The 11,668-nt window shown below is 51.6% G+C and overlaps 1 protein-coding gene across 1 annotated transcript in view; it reads left to right on the top strand.

Moving 5' to 3' along the window:
• Positions 1-768: 768 nt before the first annotated feature.
• Positions 769-11,668, top strand: part of LOC115075987 (neural cell adhesion molecule 1-like) — an 80,811-nt gene continuing 69,911 nt past the window's right edge. The window contains exon 1 of the mRNA XM_029577021.1: positions 769-919. Within this exon, the coding sequence (XP_029432881.1) occupies positions 871-919 (49 nt within the window). The 5' untranslated portion in view covers positions 769-870. The remainder of the gene's footprint in view (positions 920-11,668) is intronic.

Raw genomic sequence — 11,668 nt, 5'->3', positions numbered from 1 at the left:
GTCTCCAGAGGGTCCCTTCTTCAGATGGGAAGGTGGAGCTGGCCTTCTCCGGTGCCCACGCTGCTAAAACGTTACATTAGGGTGGGTCCCCTGAGCCCCAGGATCCTCTCCTCCTGTCCCCCAGTAACGGGGACTTCAGACAGGGGAAGGCACTGGGTTTCATTATTAGAGCAATTCTTCTTGTCTTATGTAATTTCCCAAGCCTCTGCTTTTCCAAATGTAAGTGAGTACCTTGGGTGAGAGACCTGTACTGAGATCCAAAAATACAAAGCAAAACCGGTCCCATCCCTTCCTTTCTCCTCATTTCTTATCTACAAAAACTGAAGTCCTGGCTTTATTGCATCTCCTCTCCTACTCTTTCACACGGGACTCTTCTCTTTTCTGTAATTGTTGGGGGTTTTTTTCTTCCCAGCCTTTATCCTTTCCTGTCTCTAACTCTCAGCCTTCTTTAAACCATTTCCTCTGATTTTTACCCTTCTGTCCTTGCCCAGAACCGCTCCTTGGTGCCCCGTGGCATCCCAGCAGGTGCAAGGATCCTCAGGTCTGAGCTTCAGCAGGCTCGGGCTCTCGGGGGATGGGACCCCCGCCTGATATAACACAGAGGGAGGGCTTTACCGCCCACGCTGGGGAGAGGTGAAGAAGCAGGAGTAGCAGTGCCCAGGACGGACGGGGGGAGGGAGGATGCTGGCGCCGGGCTGCTCCCTGGGCTGATGATGTCCCAGAAGTGGTGAACGTGCAGAGATCGGGCAGATAAGGGGGGGGAGGGGCAGCAGGAAGGGACGCGTTAGGCTGAGTCCCAGAGGGGGGCATATAAGTGCCCCCGGACCAGAAGGGGCCCCGCAGCAGCAGCTTCTCCCGGAGAGCCAAACGATGGGGCTGGCAGGAGCGCTCCTCCTTGTCTTCTTCACCTCTTCCTCAGGTAAGGAACGCAAAACGCGTGAGCCGACTGCAAACGCCCATCAGGTTTGACGCCTGCGACGAATCTGCTCGGGACCCGAACGCAACCCCATCTGCGCGGGGAATGCAAGGGATTTTAGAATCCGCGACCTGCAGCCACTTTTACCGGGGCAAAGGTGGCGACTGTGTGTGTGTGAGGATGGCTGGGGGAGAGTCTGGTGCGGTAATATTAAGTCAGGCATGGGGGTGGGAGGGCGAGAGACCCTCAAACACCCTCTGGGAGGCGCGCAGATTGCCTGCTGCGCGTCCTATCCCAAAACGTCTTGGCGTAAAACTCCTTGGCTTTACCTTTACTTTTCTTGTCCAGAATAAGCCGTCCCCCCCCCCCCCCCCCCGTGAGCTGCCTGTTTGTTACAAGGTTAAAGTGGCCCTTGAGTAATTTGTTGAAGGAAAAATGCCAGCGTGCCTTGACATGTTAAAATGATCCAAAAATTACATTTCTCAAACTAAATATGCTACCCACGTCCCGCTTTGGACGCATTAAAGTTAAAGGGGGAGGGCTCTGCAATGAGCCAGGGGGGTTTATGAGTACAAATTGCTACGTAGGTTCTGGTCCTAAGATCAGGGGCAAGGGGCAGCTGGGCTCTTCTGTACTGCCCTGAATGCACCTGTGAGGAGCCTCCCAGTGCATCACCACTGACCGCCTGCAGGGAGTAAAGCTGGCCTCACACCTATGACGTTAGACCCAGTAAAAAGGTCGCAACTGGTCTGCTGTCCCTTATGTGTGGTGTCCAAATGACCCAACAGGGCGACCCCACTAATAACTCAGCAACGGTCTCTCTTGTTGGATGACAAGGAACATCGGACAACATCCAGCAAGGCATGGATCTGTGCAGTCTGGGTAAACAAGCATCGGGGTAACTTGCGTGATGCGGCGGTTACTACCCTTAACCATTAAGCCTTATGCTCACCTTTGATGCAGCTCCAACATTACTCTCTGCATCAATGGCAGGGGGTGGCAGGAAATTTGAATCAAACAGTTACCAACAAGGGCCCTGAACTTGGTGATCGGTGAAACAGATAAGTATGGGAAAACAAGTGTGGGAGCTTGCTGGGCAGACTGGATGGGCCGATTGGTCTTTTTCTGCCATCATTTCTATGTTGCTATTCCTTATAGAAAACTAAATGCAGAAGGAGATCAGTGTCGCAACTGTAATTCTTTGTGATACTGTTAAGGTGCACTGTGAAATTTCTAATGTTTCTAATCCACGGATACTACTCCTGGGGGAATTCTGCACACAAAAACTTAAAATTCTGCAAACTTCTGTAAACTTTATATTGGTCAAAATAACACAATTTACATGGCAGTCTTTAAGTAATTACATTTTAAATTAATGCAGAAGAAAAGTTATTACCTAAAGATGCAGAATTTTAAATATTTGGAGCAGAATTTCCCTAGAAATTCTGCTCAAAAGGGACACACTTCCACTTTCTCTCCCTACTCCCCTGGCCACTTTGCCCTCCCAGGCCCCAACTCCTCCACCTGCCAGAATCTTTCCCTTCCACCTCTAGGCTCAACCCCTTCCACTCTATCACCAGTCCCAGAGTTTGACCCCTATTCTCAGTTCTGCTCCCAGACAGGCTCCCTCTGTCTCTCTCTCTCACACACACATGCTCCCTCTCTCTAATACACATACACACCCCCTCATACAAGCTCCTTCACACTCTAGTACACACACATACACATTCCCTCATACAGGCTCCCTCACTCTCTCTCACACACACACATCCCCTCATACAGGGCCCTCTCTCTTGCATACACACCCACACAAGCTCCCTTTCTCTCTCACACATACATCCTCTCACAGGCTACCTATGTCTCTCTCTCATGCAGCCCCTTCACACAGGCTCTGTCTCACACGTACACAGTCCCTTCACACAGGCTAGCACCCTCACACACACACAATCCCTTTTTCACACACACCAGCTCCCAATCTCTCATACACATACACACTCCTTCACAATCTCCTCTTATATGCTCCCTCTCCTCTTATATGCTCCCTACACTCAAGCAACCCCCCTGCTCTCTCTCACCCCCCTGCTTAACCCCCTGGTCTCTCTCAAACCCCCTGGTCTCTCTCTCTCTCTCTCACACCCCTCCCACTTGCTCTCTCTCTCTCTCATAAACCCTCCTCCCTGCTGTCTCTCACCCCCTTGCTTACCCCCCCATCCTCTAGTCTCTCTCACACACCCCTGCTCTCCCCCCTGTCTCTCACCCCCTGCTTCCCACGCCCCCTGTCTCTCTCTCACACCTCCTATTCACCTCCCTGCTCTCTCTCCCCCCTCCCACACCCCCACCCCCTGCTCTCTCCCACACCCCCTCCCCCACTCCCTCCCCTATCTCACCCCCTCCCCCCTCTCTCTCTCACACCCCCCTCTCCCCTTTCACACCCCCCCTCTTTACATACACTCACTTTCAGCAGGGCCTTCATCTTCACCATGAGCAGCCTGCATCTTGTGGCATGCCGGGGCCTTCATCTTCGCTGCAAATGGCACGCACTGCGTTTGCAGTACGCGCTGCCATTTTCTGTGCGGAATTTGGCAGGGCTGCACAGGGTGGAATTCTGGGCTAATTCTATGCTCCGCAGTAGCACAGAATTCCCCCAGGACTGTTATTTATTTATTTAAAAGTTTTTCTATACCGCCATTACGTTATTTACCATCATAACGGTTTACAGAAGGGCACAAATAGAAGAAAAAATAATAAGAAAAAACTCTACAATGAAGGTGCCATTAATAATCGGTAACAATTGAATCACTAGAAACTATTTGATTTCTGACGTGAGATGTCTATTGGTACCTGTCTCGTGGGTAGGTACCTACGGTTTTAATGTTATTTATGCTTAACAGTGAGATGAAGATAATTTCCAGGTTGGTATCTGGAGATTATGTGCTGGGTGCTTTATGCTGGCTCTTCCTTATCTGTTTTCAACCTTCTCTTTGTAAAAAGCCTGTTTGAAAAGCCAGGTTTAGATAGTCAACTCCCGTCCTGGTCTGGTTTTCAGGACATTCACAATGAATATGCAGGAGGTATATTTGCATGTGCTGCCTCCATTTGTATGCAGATCTAGTTCATGCATATTTATTGTGGATGTTTTGAAAAGCAGAACTGCTTGTGGCACTCCAGGACAGGAGTTGCCTATCCCTGTCCTAATCTATGGCTTGAGCAGAGGGAGGAGATCACAGAATATTTACAGAACCAAGTTTTTCAAGACCTCAGCTTCATTCAACTACTACTCTATACTGCCAGCCCTATCTACCCTTAATTTATTATTATTATTAGTGATTATATAAGTACAACAATATACAAGCCTCTATCTGCTTATGTTTTATACCTTCCTACATCTTATACCCAATTAGAAACAGAAAACCATGATGGCCTATCCAGTCTGTCCATCCACTCCATCTAATTCAGCTCCACGATCCCTACCCCTCCCTCAGAGATCCCCTGTGTCTTTCCCATGCTTTCCGTTGTCAGTATCATAAACTCATCTCTCATACCCTTCTTCTGCATAGATACATTTCCCAGTACCTGGCTAGGGGCACGCAAGACTCACTTCCTCTTCTCCTTCGCATCCTCCTCCTTCTACCCTTCATCACTAGTATCAACTCAGTCTCTTTGCCCCCTTTCAGTAGTGCCCTGCATCCTCTCTTCTCACCCCGTACCTGCCCAGAATCTTCCTTCTCTCTGCACCACACCCTCACCTGCCCAGCATCCTCTCTCCACAACTCCCCTACTCACCTGGCTTCCTCTCTGTTTCCACCCCCACATCTACCCAGCATTCATTTCCTTCTTGTTATGGCCGCCCGCGGCAGGCTCAGCTCACCTCATGTCATGCTTGGCTCACTACCCCCGGTACACTCGCGGCGCTGGCCAGTCACTGCCGCCGCGCTCCTCCTGGCTCCAGGTGCTCCACGTGATGGCTGGGATGCCGCCGACCAGCGTCCCGACCCTGCGTCTCCCTAGGTGCACGCGCCCTCCGTCCTCCCTTTAAAGGGCCAATGGCGGGAACTTCAGGCTCGTCCCCGGCTGATGACATCACAGGCCTGGGATATTTAAAATTCACCTCCAGCCAGCACTAACCGACTTGGCAAACGAGTTCCTTGGTTCCTATTGATGCCAGTTCCTTTTCTACGGACCTGCTTTCCTGCTCTTCGGATCTCTGCACTTCTCCACCCGGGTTCCAGTCACAGCGCTTCCCGCTCCTCGGGGCCTGGCTCAGCGCTACTTCACCTGGCTCTCTCTCAGCACTTCCCGCTCCTCGGGGCCAGCTCAGCGCTACTTCACCTGGAGTCTCTCTCAGCACTTCCCGCTCCTCGGGGCCAGCTCAGCGCTACTTCACCTGGACTCTCTCTCAGCACTTCCCGCTCCTCGGGGCCAGCTCAGCGCTACTTCACCTGGAGTCTCTCTCAGCACTTCCCGCTCCTCGGGGCCAGCTCAGTGCTACTTCACCTGGACTCTCTCTCAGCACTTCCCGCTCCTCGGGGCCAGCTCAGCGCTACTTCACCTGGACTCTCCCTCAGCACTTCCCGCTCCTCGGGCCCTGGCACAGCACTACTTCACCTGGACTCTCTCTCAGTGCTTCCCACTCCTCGGGGCCTGGCACAGCACTGCTTCACCTGGCTCTCTCGCAGTGCTTCCCACTCCTCGGGGCCTGGCTCAGTGCTACTTCATCTGGACTCTCTCTCAGTGCTTCCCGCTCCTCGGGCCCTGGCACAGTGCTACTTCATCTGGACTCTCTCTCAGTGCTTCCCACTCCTCGGGGCCTGGCACAGCGCTACTTCACCTGGCTCTCTCGCAGCGCTTCCCACTCCTCGGGGCCTGGCTCAGTGCTAATTCACCTGGCTCTCTCGCAGCGCTTCCCACTCCTCGGGGCCTGGCTCAGTGCTAATTCACCTGGACTCTCTCTCAGCGCTTCCCACTCCTCGGGGCCTGGCTCATCGCTACTTTACCTGGACTCTCCCTCTGCGCTTCCCGCTCCTCAGAGCCTGCTCAACACTACTTCACCTGGACACTTTCTCAGCGCTTCCCGCTCCTTGGGCCTGACTCAGCGCTGCTTCACCTGGATCTCCCTCAGCACTTCTCGCACCTCGGGGCCTGGCTCAGCGCTACTTCACCTGGACTCTTTCTCAGCGCTTCCCGCTCCTCGGGGCCTGGCTCAGCGCTACTTCACCTGGACTCTCTCTCAGTGCTTCCCGCTCCTCGGGCCCTGGCACAGTGCTACTTCATCTGGACTCTTCTCTCAGTGCTTCCCACTCCTCAGGGCCTGGCTCAGTGCTAATTCACCTGGACTCTCTCTCAGCGCTTCCCCACTCCTCGGGGCCTGGCTCAGCGCTACTTCACCTGGACGCTCTTCTCAGCGCTTCCCACTCCTCGGGGCCTGGCTCATCGCTACTTTACCTGGACTCTCCCTCTGCGCTTCCCGCTCCTCAGAGCCTGCTCAACACTACTTCACCTGGACACTTTCTCAGCGCTTCCCGCTCCTTGGGGCCTGACTCAGCGCTGCTTCACCTGGATCTCCCTCAGCACTTCTCGCACCTCGGGGCCTGGCTCAGCGCTACTTTACCTGGACTCTCCCTCTGCGCTTCCCGCTCCTCAGAGCCTGCTCAACACTACTTCACCTGGACTCTTTCTCAGCGCTTCCTGCTCCTCAGGGCCTGGCTCAGCATCTCTATATGTGAGTCCCTACCGCAGTGCCCTCTGCTCCTTGGACTCCCACGGCACTTCTATGTTGAGGATCTTTTCCTCATCAAGACCTGGCTCAGCGCTGTAATTCTACCGGACTGTGTTTCGGTGTCCCTGCACTTAGGAGCACTCCCCAGCGCTTCTACTACAGAAGGTCCTGTCACCGCATTGCCGTGTCTCGAGCAGTACTCCTGTGCTGCTACTCTTCTGGCACCTGCTGCAGTGGGTTCCCCGCTCTAGCCCCTATCCAGGTTACTACAGTTCAAGTCTCCACACCTGCACCTCCTCTTCTCGAGGCCACTCCCACGTGGTCCTGCTCTTCACTCTTGGGACCTGCAGTGGCTTTGCACCCCCTTGAGATTCTCTCTCCTTCTCCCTCCGAGAGTGCTCCTGTCCTGGACCCTACTTAATCTCTCTGACACTCTCTGCATCCAGTTCCCTGCTCTCCCCGGGACCAGCCACACAGAGGTGCTCCCAAGTCCAGCCGACCCCGGCACGCAAGGGTTGCAATTTGCCAGGAACGAGGGCCGGTACTGGCGAAGTCTCAGCTTGCCTCTGTTCCTGGCCAGGCTCACCTCCCGATGGTGGGGACCAGGTAGCATCAACCCCACCTCGGGTCAAGGGTCCACAATTAAGAACATAAGAACATAAGAAATTGCCATACTGGATCAACCCAAGGGTCCATCAAGCCCAGCATCCTGTTTCCAACAGTGGCCAATCCAGGCCATAAGAACCTGGCAATTACCCAAACACTAAGAATTCCTAACAGATTGCCAAGTCCATGGACATGGCGGAGGCCTTGGCAATTCAGGCCATTCCTGGTCTGGCACACAAGATCATCAAACAGCAAACGATCCTGGAAACCTTAGTGGCTGCAGTAGAGAATTTAAGTACCTGACTGGATGCCACCATAGCGGTAACCACGCCGTCTCCCAGACCCAACACTTCGACCTCCATGCCGGTCTCACACGGTTCCTTTGCCGGCATCTCCTCGTTTCTCTGGGAACCCCCTGTTGTGCAGGGGTTTTCTGAACCAATGTAACATGCATTTCTGCCTGCAACCAGCTTATTTCTCAGATGTGATCACTAAAACCACCTACATCCTCTCTCTCCTGGATGGCAAGGCCTTGGCCTGGGCCTCACCCCTTTGGGAGCGTGCGGACCCGGTCCTCCAAGACCTGCCCGGGTTTCTTGCCTTGTTCTGCTCTGTCTTCAATGACCCAGGCAGAAACTACGCATCCGGATCCACGCTCCTTCATCTCCGACAAGGTACCCAGTCTGTAGCTGACTACGTCATAGAGTTCTGGACTCTGGCTTCAGAGCTACTTTGGGATCTCAATTGTCTCCGAGCCATATTTCTGGAGGGATTAAACTCTCAAATCAAAGATGAGTTGGCAGCCGGTGAGTTGCCTTCATCCCTGGACTCTCTAATTGACCTCGCTGGATGGATAGATCAGCGTTTCCAGGAGCGTTCGCAGGAGGTCCAAGCTTCCAAGAAATCTACTGTGAGCTTGCGCCATGCTCGACGCTCTCCTTCCCCTAGGGTGGACTCTGCTCCACAAAACAAGACTGGAGAGGAACCCATGCAAATGGGTCGAGGTAAGCTCTTACCCGAAAGACAATGCTGATGCCAGCAGTCAGGTTTCTGCCTCTACTGCAATAATTCTGGACACGCATTGCCCACCTGTCCCATGCGTCTGGGAAACTCCTGGGCCTAGGTTCGGCAGGAGGACTGCTCCTAGGCCTGACTTCTCCATCTCCTCCATTAATTCTTCCTGTTTCAATCAAAGTGGACCTTGGCTCTTGTGGATTCAGGAGCCGGAGGTAATTTTATTTTGAAGCAACTGATGGAACACCTTCGGATACCCACCATCCACACCCCAGTGCCTCTGCTTCTTTCATCTATCCATGGAGAACCCTTGCCCAGACGGGTCACTCATGTTACAACTCACTCCATCTATGAACTGGATCCCTGCATGTGGAGTCCATCTCCTTTCATGTTTTAGACAAAGCCATATAACCTGTGATCCTGGGCTTGCCATGACTACAAAAGCACACTCTCCAGTTTGACTGGGCCACTCTGCATCTCTCTCGCTGGGGGCCCTCCTGTCATTCCAACTGTCTGGAGCCTGTCTCGCCCCGGCTTTACTTAATACCTTACTTCTTCCTCCCTGCCTTCCTCCTCAATATTCAGCCTTTGCAGATGTCTTCTCCAAGAAGGCCACTGACACCCTGCCTCCACACAGAGCCTACAATTGCGCTATCAATCTGTTGCCCAATACTGAGCCACCTCGGGGCAGGATTTACCCGCTGTCCCTCACCGAGACGCAGGCCATGTCAGAATATATCCGTGAGAACCTGGCCAAAGGATTCATCCGATCCTCCAAGTCTCCCGCCGGAGCAAGTTTTTTTTTGTTGGGAAGAAAGACGGTTCGCTCTGTCCCTGCATTGACTATTGGGGTTTGAACGAGATCACTCAGAAGGACCGTTATCCTCTTCCCCTCATTTCTGAGCTTTTCGGTAGACTCCAAGGGGCGAAACGTTTTTTCAAACTGGACCTCAGAGGAACCTATAACCTGGTTCGTATCTGCGAGGGAGACGAGTGTAAGACAACTTTTAATACAAGAGACGGCCACTACGAATATCTCGTGATGACGTTTGGCCTTTACAACGCCCCAGCTGCCTTCCAGAACTTAATGAACGAGGTCTTTAGAGATATGTTATACCATTGGGTCGTGGTATATCTCGATGACATCCTTATTTTTTCAAAGATCTGCAAAGCCACAGTCAAGACATTGCCTGCGTCCTCCAACATCTCAGAGAAAACCAGATTTATGTTAAGCTAGAAAAATATTCTTTTGAGCAGGAGACTGTACCTTTCCTTGGATACATCGTCTTGAGCCAAGGCTTCAGAATGGACCCTCAGAAGCTAAAAAGCATCCAGGATTGGCCTCAGCCCACGGGTCTTCGGTCTCTACAAAGGTTTCTTGGCTTTGCCAATTATTATCGTTCCTTCATCCATCAGTACTCCACTCTGACCACATTACTGAGGGAACTGCAGTTGGTACAACATGCAGCCGCACGCTTCCTTGTGGGTCTATCGTGATTTGAGAGACCTACATTTGCTTCCTGTAAAAAGCAGAAGTAAATTTCATTTATTAGTAATTGTGCATAAAATGTTATATGGACCTCATGCCTGCTTTTTAAAACAGGGTCTCCAATGGTGTCCACCATCCAGATCGCTGCAATCTACAGGCACCCATTCATTAGAGGTACCAACAATGCAGCAATATGAAAGTGCGGCGGCTAGGTCAAGGGCTTTTTACTTTATTATCCTTACAATGTGGAATACACTTCCGGTGCAGCTAAGAAAAGGAATTTAGACGACAGGTAAAGGCTGTGTTATATAGAGAAGTGTTTGGCTGTAACAGTGATTGATTTCATTTCTATTTTTGCTTTTGTTGTTATTGTATTATATATACATGTATTTTTGGTGTGTTGTATTATGTATGTATGGCTGTGATCCGCCCTGTTTTGGAAGAGTGGAGAATATAACATTGTGAAATAAATATAAGATAAGACAAGCAACAGACAAGGAGGCCGAAGCAGGCCATAAGGCAAGGTGAGAAGACTACAAGGCCTGAAGGCCACGAGGCAGGGAAAGGCCAGACCAAAAGGCCCGAAGGCCACAAGGCAAAGCAAGAAGGCCACAGGACAAGGCAAGGTGAGGCAAGAAGTCCACATCGGCCATGCAGTAGCAAGGCAAGGAGCCAAGGAGGCTCGATGAAGAGAGACAGTCCTACAGCATGGAGGGATCAATGATGTGGCTAGAGCGGGAGAAAACATGGCTCCGTGAGGACCTCTGCTGGTGGGGGGACTGCCTAGCAGCCAGGATCGTTACAGATTTTCAATAAATAATGCAGTAACTGTACTGCTCTTTCTGAGATCCCTTGTACTTTTTGAAGGCTCGGCTTTTTGACCTTACTTTTTCAGCTCTCTCTTTGGAAAACCAAACAGGTCTTGCCTATTACTTTTATTTACTGTTGCCATTCTGTAGGTCTCTGTTCTATTTCACAATGAGCTACCTCCCTGTACTCTCCCATTTTAACAAAATTAGCACTCCTGAAATCCAGGACTTTGAATTCTTGGGATAAGCAGCTTGGGATCTATCTACCCCTTGAGATCCTGCCAGGTACTTGTGACCTGGCCTGGCCACTGTTGGAACAAGATACTGGGCTTGATGGACCTTTGGTCTGAGCTGATAGGGAAGTCTTATGTTCTTATGTTCTAACGTAATGCTGACATGGCGAAGAAAACTGCACAGGTGACAGAGGGAAGAGAAGGTGGAGTGCAAGACAGATCATGATATAGAAAGGAAACAGGGAGGAGGGCAGCAGAGAGATTCGAGGCTTAGAAAAGAGGGAAATAGGCCACCTTACCCCACTTTCACCCCTGTTCGGGATACTAAAACCTATTATACAGGTGTCCTAAGAGAATATGAGGAGCTGAGGGAAGAGAGAGAGATCACACGTGTTCAAGACTGACTAGAGTAGGGCGGAAAATATTTTGGGGGCGACCCCCAGTTAATCAACAAAAACAATTCCGCCAGTTTCTCAGAGCCTTCTACGCTAGTTTCTGTCTGCAGGACAGCCCAAAACAATACAGGAAGAAATTGGATTAAACAAAGGAAACAGAAACCAATACAAGTCTAATAACAACATCCTGGGATGGCCATCAGGAGCCAGAGTTCCTCCCTCCCCCTATCTCCTGCTGCTATCTATAGTAACCTCTATTTCAGGAAGCTTCTAAATTTACAGGGGAACAATGGGACCAGAATAGAGGGGGCTCCTCCGTCAGACCTCTCCTTGGCACACAAGGTTAAGAGAAGTGGTTTTAGAGCACCGTGCGCATCCGGAAATGCCAGCTGCTGAAAGGAGCGCTGCTGATCCTGCGTCCTGATAAGCACCAGCGTCCCATTGTCCTGCGTTCTGGTTGCACTGTACCTTTCAGCACTATTAGTCCCAG

The sequence above is a fragment of the Rhinatrema bivittatum genome, chromosome 14 (genome assembly GCF_901001135.1).
Source record: "Rhinatrema bivittatum chromosome 14, aRhiBiv1.1, whole genome shotgun sequence".
NCBI lineage: Eukaryota > Metazoa > Chordata > Amphibia > Gymnophiona > Rhinatrematidae > Rhinatrema > Rhinatrema bivittatum.
Note: the sequence above shows the minus strand (reverse complement) of the source record. Positions and strands in the feature narration are given on the sequence as shown.